The 17948-nt window shown below is 37.1% G+C and overlaps 1 protein-coding gene across 4 annotated transcripts in view; it reads right to left on the bottom strand.

The window, feature by feature from the left end:
• The window catches only part of EXOC6 (exocyst complex component 6), a 230351-nt gene that overhangs the window by 78454 nt on the left and 133949 nt on the right, over nucleotides 1-17948 (bottom strand). For all 4 annotated transcript variants that reach the window (XM_035025185.1, XM_035025198.1, XM_035025176.1 and 1 more), the window contains one exon: nucleotides 1602-1781. In XM_035025185.1, coding sequence (XP_034881076.1) covers nucleotides 1602-1781 — 180 coding nt within the window. The remainder of the gene's footprint in view (nucleotides 1-1601; nucleotides 1782-17948) is intronic.

The following is a 17948-nucleotide window of genomic DNA, read 5'->3' as shown; positions in this document are numbered from 1 at the left end:
TTATTTGATCATGCCCTGTTTTTATTGTTGTATTTGTTGGTCTGCATTGTATAAAAGTTTATTTCCTTTACAGAAAAACTCTTGTTAGATGACATAAAAATCCAAAATGGCATATGAAGAATCACCTAAAACTAAACAGAATATCATAATAGGTTACGAGTGATCTAGTTAGGCCAGGAGTCTGCTTCTCTCGGTGTTACTACATTACACCTTATGAGAAAGCAGGATTTTCTTCCAGGTATTAGCCTCTTGAAGTGAGATATTTGCCCTAATCACTTCTAACATATAAACTCTCATAATTCTACCCAATTTATGCACAAAATTCCCACCCATCACATTGTGCCAAGGTGTGAAACAGATATTACAACATAAAAATATGTTATGTGTGTATCTGTGGATATGTGTGTGCACACACACGTTTATTCTTGTAGACTGCTTTTGGCTGGAGATGTATCCTGACAACATGAATTCAAACTAATTCAACAATTATTTAATACATACTATATGAGGAACACTTTTTTAGAAATTAGTTGAAATAAGAATTAAACATATATACAGGTTCCCTTTTTCAACACAAGGACAGCAGTTAGGAACATAATATAATCCCTGGGTAAGCTTCTAAAAGTTCTTTGGCAAAGATCCACTATTAAAATCTCTTTAGGAAATTCTTCTATTTCTTTTTTAGCAACACCTGCCTTCAAATATTCTAAATGGCCCTTTGGAGCAACTCATGATGGAGACAGAGTCAAAAGATGAGTACAATAACTTTTTTTTTTTCCATTTTAAACAGGAGGTATGGTTGGAGGCAGTCAGGTAGGCTTGAGATTAAATACTTTATTTTTGTGTTCAGCTACATCTTTTTTTCTTTTCTTTCTACATTTTATTATTTCAACACAGGTTTGGGTTTTTTTTTCCCCCTTGTGTTCAGCTACATCTTATTATGAAATAAAAACGTCAACAAATTTTTTTCCTATTTTATTTGTACAAAAACTACTCCACTCATGTTTTAATAGTAGTTCTATTATTTTTGAATATACCTTATGAAAGCATGTTCACTCCAACATAATCTCTTTGGTCTTTGCACTCCTCATCTGAAGAATCCAGTGTTCCAGCCTATTCATACCCAAATGTCCCTGCTATTTATATATATATTTTTAAGTTTCATCAATAGATTATTCAAAATGTAGATGCACTATGACTATATATGATAGAACAATGTTCCAGTTTTACTTTTACTCTCTAAAAATATCCAGTAATTTCTTGGCCTTTCTAACTGGAAAAGTCATTGATTATATGGACTTTTATGAGAACTACTCCTATTAGAGTTTATTTCAATTTAAGTCTACACTGAATTTCAGGGTTTTGTTTTGGTTTTGGTAGAAACAGAGTTGTAGTTATTTTGGTTGAAAGTAAAGTAAATTAAAACTTAAAACAACTGGCTAGGTTAGAAGTCTTCACAAATGGATTTATAAGAATGGAAAGAAAATATTCAAGCTAAGAAACTGGTTTGAACAAGTAAACCTCAAACTAAGATTAAATTCTAAAATATACTTTAGTAAGCAAAGTTATAATACAATATTTTGAAATTTTTTTATACTTACAGGCAAATGAGTAAACACTTGAAAGATGCTTCTCAAAAAATTAATAAGATCCATTAAATAACCACTAGCTCTTCCATCTGGCTCAGACATTGTCCAGTCATAATCAGCAAGCTGAACAAATGCATCAATTTTTTGATTAAGCTTGGTATATATTTCTCCTTCTGCTGCATGCCGGGCATCCTGACAAGGGACAAAATAATAAAAAATAAGAAATAGTTATAGAAGTAGATAATAGAAAAAGCTTTTTTAAAATTCTAAAATTTGTTTTATATTTTTCCTTGGTCTATTATTTTAGTCATTTATTTGAAGTCCAAGAAAACTGTTGGTTTTTTTGGCTGAGAGTAGTCTATTTGACTGACACCACTTTTTCTCCCAACCACATTATCACTTTTTCATTCTTATGTGGTAGGATAATTTATGCATTATTAATTCTGAATTGTTCTCACAGCTTTAAAAAGACCCTTAGGAGAAACAGACGTGAAAAAAACAGAAACTGTCAAAAACCACCCCTGTCCACTGACTGAGAAAAATAAAGTTGGACAGTCACAGAAGAAATGGGAATAGTTGCTGGTGTTTTAAGTTGAAGAGGAAAAAAAAAAGAAAAGAAAAGAAAGAGATAGTTAAATTCTCAGAGGAGGAAAAAAGAAAGGATGGGAGTGATGCAAAAACACCAGAGTAAAGATCTCCAAACATTCTCTCTCCCATAAAAGCAGTAAGAAAACGAGCAAAAACTGTCAAAATCAACTTTTCCAGAACTCTGGAAATTAATTCAAAACTTGCAGCAATCCAAGTAGTGTTCATTCAAGAAAAACAGCTGTATCTTGGTAAGAAAACGAGCTTTGCAGGGTTTTAATGTGCCCTTATTTCCATTCTTCCTCCCTTGTTCCAGCTCCACAGTATCCTTGAAAACCAACATCCCACAACTGTGGTAAAAACCAATAGCCTGAGAGTCATCAAACGGGGCCGAATGGGGTTGGAGCTCCTTCAAAAACCACATTCCCAGAGAATTATCATTATTTCAACTATCTGATGGTTCCCTGGAAGACCCCACTTGCAGGGATGTCTTTATTTGATTTAAACTGAGGCTTGTCCAGTGCAAAAAGTCTTTTCTCTGGGGACATTTGTTGAAAATAATTAAAGGCAATTGCTTAACATCACATATGCCTGAGGCAGTGCATAACAGGGCACACAATCAGCTAACAATCAGAATATCCACAGATAATTCTGAAAGGCTCTGACATATTCCTGGGAATCTAGAAGGCTCTGTACGTGTGTAGGGCTGTACACAAACTCAGAAAAGACCATAGTCCGGAAGCAGAAGAAGGCTCTAACAATCTACACATTCAATGCAATCCCCATCAAAATACCATGAACTTTTTTCAAAGAAATGGAACAAATAATCCTAAAATTTGTATGGAACCAGAAAAGACCCCGAATAGCCAGAGGAATGTTGAAAAAGAAAAGCAAAGCCGGCGGCATCACAATTCCGGACTTCCAGCTCTATTACAAAGCTGTCATCATCAAGACAGCATAGTACTGGCACAAAAACAGACACATAGATCAATGGAACAGAATAGAGAGCCCAGAAATGGACCCTCAACTCTATGGTCAACTCATCTTTGACAAAGCAGGAAAGAATGTCCAATGGAACAAAGACAGTCTCTTCAACAAATGGTGTTGGGAAAATTGGATAGCCACATGCAGAAGAATGAAACTGGACCATTTCCTTACACCACACACAAAAATAGACTCCAAATGGTTGAAAGACCTCAATGTGAGACAGGAGTCCATCAAAATCCTAAAGAACACAGGCAGCAACCTCTTTGACCTCAGCCGAAGCAACTTCTTCCTAGAAACATCGCCAAAGGCAAGGGAAGCAAGGGCAAAAATGAACTATTGGGACTTCATCAAGATAAAAAGTTTTTGCAAAGCAAAGGAAACAGTCAACAAAACCAAAAGACAACTGACAGAATGGGAGAAGATATTTGCAAATGACATATCAGATAAAGGGCTAGTATCCAAAATCTATAAAGAACTCATCAAACTCAACACCCAAAGAACAAAGAATCCAATCAAGAAATGGGCAGAAGATATGAACAGACATTTTTCCAAAGAAGACATCCAAATGGCCCACAGACACATGAAAAAGTGCTCAATATCGCTCGGCATCAGGGAAATCCAAATCAAAACCTCAATGAGATAGCACCTCACACCAGTCAGAATGGCTAAAATTAACAAGTCAGGAAACGACAGATGTTGGCGGGGATGCGGAGAAAGGGGAACCCTCCTACACTGTTGGTGGGAATGCAAGCTGGTGCAGCCACTCTGGAAAACTGTATGGAGGTTCCTCAAAAAGTTGAAAATGATCCAGCAATTGCACTACTGGGTATTTACCCCAAAGATACAAAAGTAGGGATCCGAAAGGGTACGTGCACCCCGATGTTTATAGCAGCAATGTCCACAATAGCCAAACTGTGGAAAGAGCCAAGATGTCCGTCGACAGATGAATGGATAAAGAAGAAGTGGTATATATATACAATGGAATATTATGCAGCCATCAAAAGGAATGAGATCTTGCCATTTGCAACGACGTGGATGGAACTGGAGGGTATTATGTCGAGTGAAATAAGTCAAACAGAGAAAGACATATATCATATGATCTCACTGATATGAGAAATTCTTAATTGCAGGAAACAAACTGAGGGTTGCTGGAGTGGGGGGTGGGGTGGGAGGGATGGGGTGACTGGGTGATAGACACTGGGGAGGGTATGTGCTCTGGTAAGCGCTGTGAATTGTGCAAGACCGTTGAATCTCAGATCTGTACCTCTGAAACAAATAATGCAATATATGTTAAGAAAAAAAAAAGAAGAAAAAGAAGGTAGCGGGAGGGGAAGAATGAAGCAGGGGAAATCGGAGGGGTAGACGAACCATGAGAGACGATGGACTCTGAAAAACAAACAGGGTTCTAGAGGGGAGGGGGTTGGGAGGATGGGTTAGCCTGGTGGTGGGTATTGAGGAGGGCACATTCTGCATGGAGCACTGGGTGTTATGCACAAACAACGAATCATGGAACACTTCATCTAAAACTAATGATGTAATGTATGGGGATTAACATAAGAATAAAAAAAAAAAAAAGAAGGCTCTAAGCTCTCATCTATGACTGACCTTGAAGCCCTGTGCAAGCAGGAAGTGAATGCTAAAGCAGTGTCGTCAAATGCCTGAGTGTTGAATACACACACAGAGTTCTTTAGCAAAGACTGGGGAACTTATTGGTTCCAGGCTTTTAAGGAAATCTGTGTCCAATCATTAGCTCTCCACAAAGCTAACCAAGCAGAGACTTCAGTGGTCACAGAGGAAAAAGAACACAGACTTTATAGAATTAATTCAGAAAAGTCACAACCAACCAACCACCAGGAAGAAACAACAAACACCAAACCTTGGGAAGAGAGGAAAATCTCATTTCCAGAATTACCACAATATATTATTTAAGTGTCCTGTTTTCAACAAATTTATAAGTCACACAAAGTAATAAGAAAGTATGACCCATAGACAGGAAAAAAAAGCAATCAACAGAAACTCTTACTAAGGAGGTAGTCATCGGACTTATAAAACGAAGACTTTATTTTTTTTTAAAGATCTTTTTTTTTTAGAGAGAGAGAGAGAGTGTGTGCATGAGCGGCGGGGGGCGGGGGGGGAGGGCGGCAGAAGGAGAGGGGAAGCAGACTACCCATTGAGCAGGGAGCCTGACACGGGGCTCAATCTCACAACCCTAAGATCATGACCTGAGCTGAAACCAAGAGTCAGATGCTCAACCAACTGAGCCACCCAGGTGCCCCAAGACAAAGACTTTAAATCAGCTATTTAAAATATGTCCAAAGACTATAGGAAACCACATCTAAAGAACTAAAGGAAAATATAGCAGTGCCTCAAGAAATAGAACATAAATAAAAAGACAAATATTTTTTTAAAATAGAAATTCTGCAATTGAAATGTACAATAAATGAAATGAAAAAATTATTGCAAGGGTTCAACAGATTTGAGCAGGCAGAAGAAAAAGATTTCATCAACAATATAAACAAACTAGACTTATCAGACATCCATAGAATATCCCACACTCAAAAACAGCAGAGCATGCATTATTTTCCAAGTGAACATGGGATGCTATTCAGAATAGGGCATATGTTAAGACCATAAAAAAGCCTTAAAAGGACTTAAATCATACAAAGTATGCACTCCAAGCACAACAGAATGAGATTAGAAATTAGTAACATTACAGAAGGGAGGGTGTTGGGGGGATGGGGTAACCAGGTGATGGATATTAAGGAGGGCACGTGTTGTGATGAGCACTGGGTGTTGTTACACACAACTAATGAATCGTTGAACACTACATCAAAAACTAATGATGTACTATATGTTGACTAACTGAACATAATAAAAATAAATAAATAAAATAAAATAAAAATGATAAAAAAAGAAATTAATGATAGCAGGACATCTGGGAAATTCACAAATATGTGGAAATTAAACATTAGACTCCATTAAATAACCAACGGGTCAAAGAAGTAATCAAGATCAAAATCAGAAAATATTTTGAGATAAAACAAAAACAAAACAGGGGCGCCTGGGTGGCTCAGTCGTTGGGTGCCTGCCTTCGGCTCAGGTCATGATCCCAGGGTCCTGGGATCGAGCCCTACATCGGGCTCCCTGCTCCATGGGAAGCCTGCTTCTCCCTCTCCCACTCCCCCTGCTTGTGTTCCCTCTCTTGCTGTGTCTCTCTGTCAAATAAATAAATAAAATCTTTAAAAAACAAAACAAAACAAACAGAAAAACACAATACCAAAACTTATGGGACTTAATGAAAGCAGCACTTACAGAAAATTTACAGTATGCATGCCTATATTATAAAAGAAAAAAGATCTCAAATCAATCACCTAAACTTTTACCTTAAAAAACTAGAAAAAGAAGAAATGGTAGTTGTGGGTTCTCAGACAACAGCACTCTGAAAGAATGGCATGAGGGAGACTGTGCAGACTAGGCATTGTGGCCTTTGAACCAAGACAAAAGATCCCCATGTCTAAGTTTTCTCTTAAAGGCTCACATAAACTTATGGAGCATCTTGAAAGTTAAAACTGGAACAATCTCTGTCTTTCTCACAAGTTTTTTTTGGTTTTTTTTGGGGGGGAGGGGGACTGCACAAGCCCCTGGAATGCTTTGTACAAAACACCTTAAGGAAGGTGAACAACTTATCACCCTGAACAGTAAAGCATGAGAGCTAAATTTAATTTGATTTGGGGGTAGATTGGGTTTGACAATGTAATATTTCTGATAAAACTAATATCTACTTAGATTTTTTACTAAGAAGAGACTTCAGTATCACTAACCATTAGTAGTCACATATTCTATTTGAATACAGTTTAATCTAATATACAATTTATATCATGTCTATGAATAAGATCACTATAATAAGACACTGAGAGGAGTAAGACTGCTCCTGCCCTCAAGGATATCACAATCCAGGGAGAGATACAATACTGTTGCCCCTCCTTACCTACGGTTTCACTTTCTGCAGTTACCCACAGTCAACCACGGTCCAGAAGCAGAAGATCCTCCCTCTGACATATCACCAGATGGTCAACAGCAGCCTAATGCCACATCACAATGCCTATGTCATTCACCTTACTCCCTCTCAGCACATCAGCATTTTATCATCTCACATCATCACAAAAAGAAGGGGGGAGTACAGTACAATAAGGTATTTTGAGAGAGAAAGACCATATTCACATAACTTTTATTGCAGTACACTGTTAGAATTGTTCTATTTTATTATTAGGTATTAATCTTTTACTGTGCTTAATTTATTTTATTTTATTTTTTTATTTTTTTAAAGATTTTATTTATTTATTTGACAGAGAGAGACACAGTGAGAGAGGGAACACAAGTAGGGGGAGTGGGAGAGGGAGAAGCAGGCTCCCCTCAGAGCAGGGAGCCCGATGCGGGACTCGATCCCAGGACCCTGGGATCATGACCTGAACTGAAGGCAGTCGCTTAACCAACTGAGCCACCCAAGCGCCCAACTGAGCCACCCAGGCGCCCTACTGTGCTTAATTTATAAGTTAAACTTTATCATAGCTATGGGTATATAGGAAAAAACAATATATATAGGGTTTGGTACTATCCGAGGTTTCAAGCATCCACTGGGGATGGCTTGGACATATCCTCTGAGTATAAGGGGGGACCTGTATAACAAAACATAACTAGTGCTATAGGAGAGGTTTAACAAAGCATCCTGAGTGAACATAGAGGAAATAATTATTACTTATTTGATAAAAGTCTTGATGGAGAGGATGTCATTTGAGTTGTAACTTTAAAAAATATAATCAGGAACCCTTACTAGGTATTTTGGTTTGTGTGCCTTAAGAAATTTTCAGGAGAACAGTGTAAGAGAAGGTAAATGTGAACAATCAAAATGTGCCATTTTCACATTTTAATACTTTTTTGCCTCCCTCCCCAGTTTTCACAATGTCTGACCACTCACTACTCACTGCCACACTGGACTGAAAGAAAACCAACTACTGACAGTCATCTTTCCATTTGCATGCCTATTTTCATAGCAGGACTGGAATGGGACTACCAAGAAAGATTCTTCTTCTCTCCCCACTCAGAGATCTAACACAAAATTGACATAGACAATACAAACTTTCACAGTGTCTCTCCTCAACTACAGAATAAATTAAAAATAAACACTACTTTAAATAAAACAGGAATTTAAGATAAGCTAATATTAACATCATTGACTGAAATTTTACTGAAGCACTACTAACTATGGGAGTAGCAAATTAGTTCTGACTCAAAATAGTTACTTCTAGCAACTTAAGCCATGTCTATTAAAATTTTTAATGCAATGCAAATTTACTCAGAAAAACTTGAAGATTGAGAAGCTTAACATTAGCACTTATCAATAACACATTATTGGCCACTATAAATTTGGTACTCTGAGTAATGTAGGTACAAAACATCCACTGACATCTACGCTCCATTAAACCAGGAAGTGTTTGTGTCTGTTTCTGTTCACCTAGAATACTGCTTGCAGAAGAGTAGGCAATAGATGAGTACTTGCTAAAAGTTTTTTTTTAATTTCCTGCCTTGAAATTTATTTATAACCTAGTTGGAAAAGAAAACTACCTCAAAACAATCACAGAATGAATAAATATTAACAAATTAGTGCGGAGTATGTGTCTAGTAAAAGTATAGCAAAAAAGGAGAGACCATGTGGGCTGGAAAGGAGCTTATTGTCACTTGCTGATCCAGTTACTATTACTGAGTAACAAGTTACCCCCAGATCTTAGTGGCTTAAAATAATAAGAATTTTATTATGCTTAAAGTTTCTAGTGGTTAGAAGTGCAGACATGGAACAGTGGAGATGACTTTGCTCCACTATATCAGAGACCTCAGCTGGGAAAACTTGAAGGCTGGGAACAAGACCTAAGAGCTGGGGGTTGGACCAAAACTGTTAGAACTCATACAGGAATTCAGTAAAGTGGCAGAATATAAAATCAATGCACAGAAATCAGTGGCATTTCTATACACCAACAACGAGACAGAAGAAAGAGAAATTAAGGAGTCAATCCCATTTACAATTGCACCCAAAATCATAAGATACCTAGGAATAAATCTAACCCAAGAGGTAAAGAATCTGTACTCAGAAAACTATAAAATACTCATGAAAGAAATTGAGGAAGACACAAAGAAACGGAAAAACGTTCCATGCTCATGGACTGGAAGAACAAATATTGTGAAAATGTCTATGCTACCTAGAGTAATCTACACTTTTAATGAAATCCCTATCAAAATACCATGAACTTTTTTCAAAGAAATGGAACAAATAATCCTAAAATTTATATGGAACCAGAAAAGACCCCGAATAGCCAGAGGAATGTTGAAAAAGAAAAGCAAAGCTGGTGGCATCACAATTCTGGACTTCAAGCTCTATTACAAAGCTGTAATCATCAAGACAGTATGGTACTGGCACAAAAACAGACACATAGATCAATGGAACAGAACAGAGAGCCCAGAAATGGACCCTCAACTCTATGGTCAACTCATCTTCGACAAAGCAGGAAAGAATGTCCAATGGAAAAAAGACAGTCTCTTCAACAAATGGTGTTGGGAAAATTGGATAGCCACATGCAGAAGAATGAAACTGGAGCATTTCCTCACACCACACACAAAAATAGACTCCAAATGGATGAAAGACCTAAATGTGAGACAGGAATCCATCAAAATCCTTGAGGAGATGGGACGCCTGGGTGGCTCAGTCATTAAGCGGCTGCCTTTGGCTCAGGTCATGATCCCAGAGTCCTGGGATCGAGCCCCGCATCGGGCTCCCTGCTCGGCGGGAAGCCTGCTTCTCCCTCTCCCACTCCCCCTGCTTGTGTTCCTGCTCTCGCTGTCTCTGTCTCTGTCAAATAAATAAATAAAATCTTAAAAAAAAAAAAAATCCTTGAGGAGAACACAAGCAGCAACCTCTTCGACCTCAGCCACAGCAACTTCTTCCCAGAAACAACGCCAAAGGCAAGGGAAGCAAGGGCAAAAATGAACTATTGGGACTTCATCAAGATAAAAAGCTTCTGCACAGCAAAGGAAACATTTGCAAATGCATATCAGATAAGGGCTGGTATCCAAAATCTGTAAAGAACTTAATCAAACTCAACACCCAGAGAACAAATAATCCAATCAAGAAATGGGCAGAAGACATGAACAGACATTTCTGCAAAGAAGACATCCAAATGGCCAACAGACACAGGAAAAAGTGCTCAACATCGCTCAGCATTAGGGAAATCCAAATCAAAACCGCAATGAGATACCACTCACACCAGTCAGAATGGCTAAAATTAACAAGTCAGGAAACGACAGATGTGGGCGAGGATGCAGAGAAAGGGGAACCCTCCTACACTGTTGGTGGGAATGCAAGCTGGTGCAGGCACTCTGGAAAACAGTATGGAGATTCCTCAAAAAGTTAAAAATAGAGCTACCCTACAACCCAGCAATTGCATTACTGGGTATTTACCCCAAGAATACAAATGCAGTGATCTGAAGGGGCACCTGCACCCCAATGTTTATAGCAGCAATGTCCACAATAGCCAAACTATGGAAAGAGCTAAGCTGTCCATCAACAAATGAATGGATAAAGAAGACATGGGGTATATATATATATATAATATATATATATATATATATATATATATATATATATATATATACACACACACACATACCCACACACACAATGGAATATTATGCAGCCATCAAAAAAATGAAATCTCTTGCCATTTGCAACGACGTGGATGGAACTAGAGGGTATTATGCTAAGTGAAATAAGTCAATCAGAGAAAGACAAATATCATATGATCTCACTGATATGAGGAATTTGAGAAACAAGACAGGATCATAGGGGAAGGGAGGGAAAAATGAAACAAGACGAAACCAGAGAGGGAGACAAACCATAAGAGACTCTTAATCTTAAGAAACAGGGTACCTGGCCTTCTTACATGGCAGCTCAGGCCTCCAAGCATGTGTGTTCCATGCTTGGAATAACTGGAATAAGGTGGAAGTGTCATTGCCATTTAAATCCTCACCTCAGTGTCTCACAACATTATTTCCACTGTACCCTACTGGTTAAAGCAGTCACCAGCTGGTCCAGATTCAAGGGGAGGGGTCATAGATCCCTACTTCTCCATAAGAAAAGTGTCAAGGAATCTGAGGCCATTTTAAAAATCACCATCCTACTAATAATGAATAATGGAGAAATGGCCCATAAAGAAATGGCCCATGGGTTTGAGAAAATGGGAAGGGGTTTGATTTCCACTTATCTTTACTTGAGCAAATTACTTTTGTAAATCCTATTTTTCTCATCTATGAAAACAGAATCATCACCACAACCTCAGAGTGCTATTTTGAGCAAACTTCTATAATTAATGTAATGTACCTAACAGTACTTGGCAGCCAGGTATTCAAAAAAAATGCTTGTTTCCCTACACTCATTAGTATTGGGTACCTAGTAATGCTCAATAAATGCTTAGTGAGTGAACTGCATGGAAACAATAGCAAATTGAAACCCCAAGCCATCCAAATTACCCAAGTTAGCTTAAATTACTGTAGTTATCTGCATGTAAGGGAGTAAAACACTGGGTATTAAACATTCACAGGATTTTTTTTTTTTTTTTTTTTTTTGCGAGAGAGAGAATGAGAGAGAGCACGAGAGGGAGGAGGGTCAGAGGGAGAAGCAGACTCCCTGCTGAGCAGGGAGCCCGATGTGGGACTCGATCCCAGGACTCCAGGATCATGACTTGAGTCGCTTAACCAACTGAGCCACCCAGGCGCCCGTATTTTTTTTTTTTTTTAATAGAACGGTAGAGAAATGGAAAAGGGAGTCACATTTAATGTGCAATAGCCATGGTAGTAATATATATCTCTCTTTAATCCACGAGCATTAAGAGCACAAATCCAAGATGGCAAATGCTTAGAGCCCACAGAACTACGCCACAACACACTTTTATTGATACCACTTAAATGCTAATTTCTCAAAACAATATAAATGTTTATTTACCACTTTGCATTTTGCCTTGGTGTTCACAATCAGCCCACTCTATTTCATGTCTCACTACCATTACTGAATCTAAGCAGAAAAATATAGATCATTATAGAGATGAAGCTAGACTGCTATGCCAGAAGGCAGCCAGATAAGGGGAGCCTAAAACTCAGAACCCTATAGTTATTCCATAATACTCAGCACACTTTCTTTCTATCACAAGGCAAAGACAACTTGGGAGTCTGATTGCTCCTATCCTCTACTACACCTATCTGTACTAAACTGCTCTGTATGATTTTTCTTGCTTTTCTGGGATGCCTCTAACATAGGCAGGAAGGGAAAGAGATGCCTGACAAAATTTTAAAAACCAGTATCAAGAGAATCCTCCAAACTCACAGAGCTAAAGTACTTGGTGAAACTTCATATATATCAATTTTTAAATGGCTATTCCTTTAAAATCCAAATTTAAGTCCACCTTCAAAATCAATAATATACTTCTTTTTAAGTTTATTTATTTGTTGAATATTTATTTATTTAAGTAATCTCTACACCCAACGTGGGACTTGAACTCACAATCCCAAGATCAAGAGTTGCATGCTCTTCTGACTGAGCCAGCCAGACGCCCCAGTGATATACTTAATTATCCATTTTACTATATAGAATTTTATTAAAATAAAGAAGATATTATTTCACATTTTCCTGGATTTTTTTAAAGCAACTTGGGACAATTAAAACATTAACCAAAAGTTGAGATGAGAGAGAAACCAAGTATCTAGAAATTTTGAAGTCATGAGGGAAAAAACACTGTATGTATCTGAAGAAAGAAAAATTATAAAAATGATGATGAAACCATTCATGTTATAGTAAAATAAATTTATTATAATTATATGCTTTCTGGATAAAGTGATTCAAAGCCCACTAATTTTCTAAAAGGAACTAAGAAAAATAAATGAACCACAAATTTATTTATTACTTTCTGTTGTCACTATCTAGAACTCTGCTAATTACAGCTGATCACTGAACAACACAGGTTTAAACGGCATGGGTCCACTTATATATGAATTTTTTTCAATAAATATACATACAGTACTGTGAACGTATTTTCTTATGATTTTTCTTAGTATTTTCTCTAGCTTACTTTATTGTAAGAACACAGTATACAATACCTATAACATGCAAAATATGTGTTAACTGACTATTATCATTAAGGCTTCCTGTCAACAGTAGGCTATTAGTAATTAAGTTTGGGGAAAGTCAAAAGTTACATGGATTTTTGGGGTGCCTGACTGGCTCAGTCGGTAGAGAATGCGGCTTTTGATCTTGGGGTCGTGAATTCAAGCCTCACATTGGGTGTAGAGCTTATTTTTTAAAAAAAGTAATACACAGATTTTTAACTGCGGGGGGGGCGGTGTGGAGGGAGGTCAGCATCCCTAACCCCTACATTGTTGAAGGGTCAGCTGTAATCTATTTTTCTGAGATGATGCCAAGAACAGGTTCCACTTTTTCCACAAACTATCCAAGTTAAGATAACTTTTCTCAACATGATAAATGTAATTTGGGGTAGAGGTATTTATATTTTTAAAAGTTTATTAATACTTTCCACAGGGTATAATAGCAAACAAAGAAATCTAAGGCAGTAGGTGGCTGTGCTGTGTGAAAGAAAAATTTCAGACAGTAGTCCTAGGCAGTAATATGTTTTAAATTCAACACCTGCAAGAACCTTGCTAAGGGTTAAGGATTCTGCTTGTTTTATAATCATTAGAAAACATGTACATGAACCACATGAACTGACTCACTACATTTTATTTTCAAAGAACAAGAGCAAGGAAAGAACAAAAAGTTTTGATTGTAACTTTTCCTGTATTTATACACAAGAATACACTAAATTATTTGATAAGACAATTATAAAAAATATTTCTAATTGTAATTTAGAGACTGTTAAGAAAATTAGTTTGGACTTCCTAGTAAGTTCTACTATAGTTGAAACCAAAACACTCTCAATCCTTATGACCTCATCTGAAAGTCAGGAACATATCAACTAACCCCGAAATTAATTTTTTTAAAGATTTACCTTATAAACAAAGCAATTAATTCTTTCTCTGCTTGTTAAAGAAACAGCGCCCTCTGGAGGCAGAAATCTAGCATAATTTGAGAACTATTTTTCATTTCAATATATAAGCATTAAATGATATCATACTATCAGTGGTTCTCAGCCACAGGTGTGCAACAGAGCTACCTAAGGAATTTTTTAAAACATATACATACACAAACTCCAGCCTAGACCTCCTGGAACATGACATGTGTGTTTTACATAAAAGTTAAGTCATAATAGCTAAACATTTTAGGAAACACCTATGATTTACTCTCTATCATCCATTCCCCCTTCTTGAACAGGCCCCAGATATATTTTGGAAAATCACTCTGCCCCCTTTCACAGCTCCATCTGGTCTAGACTGGACTAAACCTATATCTAGCCCCAAGGATGAATCCTGATGAATTTAGGTCAATTAGCAATTATCACCCTCTTAGCCACAGGGTGTTCAAGAGCAGCGAGTAGAGGGACCCACTCACTCTGCCTTTAGACGACAGGGTATGAGGATCTAAGGTTTGGAACTGTTACTGGGCAGCCATTTTGTTACCAGAAAGAGAGAGCCTACAGCTGCTGGGGCACCACATGTAGCCTGACGATGAGGCCAATATTGCATAAAGCAGAGCTGAAGGAGGAATACAGAAACTGGATCCATCGTGACATCTGCTGAGCAGTGGGCTTCAGCCTCACATGAAATCTTCCCTATTCCTGGACTTCCAGTTACATTTAGCTAATTAATTTCCTTTTATTGTTTAAGGCAGTTTGAGTTGGTTTTTCTGCCAGTTCTTGTCAATTTTCTGTTAACAGCCCTGATTAATACAAGTATCTTATTTAAAACATTTTACTCAACATTCTAAATAAAAAATAAAAGGTTAACATTTAATATTACTCATTTGGAGCAAGGGAACATTTCTTGACATTTTTCTGAGCCTTAAAAATTTAAGCCAGAGATGAAGTTGGGACTGTCAAAATGAAGTAGCTATCGTCTCTAGCTAATTTCTTCCTGCACTTGTTCAAGAAATGATGCTCTAATAATCTATGATCTTGATCTAGAAATATTAGGGAGCATATATCATCTAATTCATTAGCCACTTTTACTACTGCCACTGTAGAAAGAGGGGAAAAAAGTAGACATGACTAAACATAGAACCCTAGTAATTAGTTATGGTGGGGAAAGAGTGTGATTGGGGCAGTAAAAAAGAAATACATCTAAGATAATTACAGATTTTCCAGGGAAGGAGGCAAGAAAAAATGGTGCTATCACTGTAAAAAATTAGATAGGCAGAAAGAAAAGCCGATTTAAGAAATTATTGTGTTTCTTACTTAAATATTTTAGATGTGATAACCAGGGGAAGTTGTTTTATTTTCATATTTGGTACCTAAAATCAATCAAAAACCAAAAATGATTTGCTTGCTTATGCTTCAAATTAATTTAGTGAAATGGCTACTTTTCACCAGATTTTTTTCATTATACTGTAATGCTACCATTAAAAAAGAGGTTGTTGGTTTTAGGATATGTACTGTGCCTTACACACACACAAATCATATACTACCACTTAATAACTTTCTGGATTAAACAAAGCTTAAGCTCTGCTCCATAGTGGACTAAGAAGTCAAATGTAAAAAGCCAAGGAAAACACATAATTAGAAGACCTGAAGCTTTTATAATGTTTAGAAATCTCTTTAAAAAATTTTTCTTCATAAAAGAACATAGTCAATATAGAGAATAAATGAGGGATGCATAATTCCATAGTTCTAAAGTTAGCAGGTCATAAATAGTATACTATATGTTCCCTTAGAGATACAGGTTACTGTAAGAGTATAGTTAATTATACTTATGACGACTTCCATGGAGTAAATCCAAAGCACTTCTTAGGATAATTAGAGTTAGATAATATAAGCTGAAGTATCACACAGAAAGCTATGGCCCAGTTGAGGCATAAAGAAGCTGAAAATAGAAATTTAAGGAACCTGACACCAACTGCTTCTAGAATAAATTATATTTTTCCCCAGAATAAACATTCAAAACATAATGAAACCAAAACTGACTTTTAAATATACTATGTATGCTTATGAACACAAAATGAATAAATATGATTTTTATATTCCTTCTTCTGGGTCATTGTATTTTAAGTTCAGTATCTCTGCTTTTTTAGCTTCTGTGAAGGGGTTTACACCTGTTCCTCCCTTCCCCCTTCTCCTGATTGCAAATGTCTTCAGGGTTCAGGCAGGTAACATGAATGAATTTGTCAGACAAGGTGACTGTGTCAGGCAGGATGGTTATAAAGCATGAATCTCATCTAAAGGTATTCAAATTCAAAACTGTACAAAACCAAATCAAATATGTCTACAGGACCAAATTTATTTACTTATTATACACTCTAATTATTCTTTGTAGTTATCTGTCCTTCTTGATTAAAAAATTCTAGTGGTTAAGAACTATCCCAGTTCAGCAACAAGCACAATGCAACAAAAATATATTTTTGCTCAGTAAACATCATTTAATATATCCTCCCAGGCGAAAACTATATATAAGTTTAGGAAAAAAAACTTCCAAGCAATTATCACTTTGTTCATAAGAATGTCTTTTGGGACACAGTCAGAGCCTTATTGTCTAAAGCCTTACTTTAGACAGGACAAAACATTTTATTTCCTACTCCTTATCAAAGCAGTCTGTCCTATAAAAACCTAATTCCTTATACAGCTACTGCACTTCCAGCGATATACAGGAAAGTGTGGTACATGCATACTTCATTTATTGTGTTTCATAGAGACTGCATTTTTTATAAATTAAAGGTTTGGGGCAAGCCCACATCAAGCTAAGTCTAACCACACCATTTTTCCAACAGCATTTGCTCATTTGGGGTCTCTGTGTCACCTTTTGATAGTTCTCCCAATATTTCAAACTTTTTCATTATTACTATATTTCTTATGGTGATCTGTGGTCAGTGATCTTTTTTAAAAATTTTATTTGAGAGAGAGCTCGCGCACACACACACACACATGCACAAGGGGGGAGGGGCAGAGGGAGAGGGAAAAGCAGGCTCTCCGCCAGCATTGGGCTCCTGCATCAAGATTCTCTCTCTCCCTCTGCCCCTTCCCCCCACTCTCTCTCTTTCTAAAATAAATAAATCTTTTTTTAAAAGGGCAAGGTGAAGCAGCAAGTGCTGCATAGAACTACAAGTTATCCAGAAGATCTAACTAAAATAATGAAGGTGGCTGCACTAAACAGATTTTTCCACACAGAGGCAACAGTCTTATACTGAGGAAGATGCCATCTAGGACTTTCATAGCTAGAGTGAAGTCAATGCCTGGCTCCAAAGCTTCCAAGGACAAGCTGACTCTCTTGTTAGGGGCTCATGCAGCCAGTGACTTGAAGTTGAAACCAGTGCTCATTTACCATTACAAAAATCCTCAGGTCCTTAATACTAAACCTACTTAGCCTGTGCTCTATAAATGGAACAAAACCTGGATGACAGTACATCTGTTTACAACAGGGTTACTGAATATTTTAAGCCTACTGTTGAGAGCTACTGCTCAGGAAAAAGATTCCTTCAAAAATATCACTGCTCATTGACAATATATCTGATCACCCAAGAGCTCTGATGGAGATGCACGGTATTAATGCTGTTTTCATGCCTGCTAACACCACATCCATTCTGCAGCCCAT

This window comes from Mirounga leonina, unplaced genomic scaffold (genome assembly GCF_011800145.1).
Source record: "Mirounga leonina isolate KUSES-001 unplaced genomic scaffold, KU_Mleo_1.0 Mir_114, whole genome shotgun sequence".
NCBI classification, from domain to species: domain Eukaryota; kingdom Metazoa; phylum Chordata; class Mammalia; order Carnivora; family Phocidae; genus Mirounga; species Mirounga leonina.
Note: the sequence above shows the minus strand (reverse complement) of the source record. Positions and strands in the feature narration are given on the sequence as shown.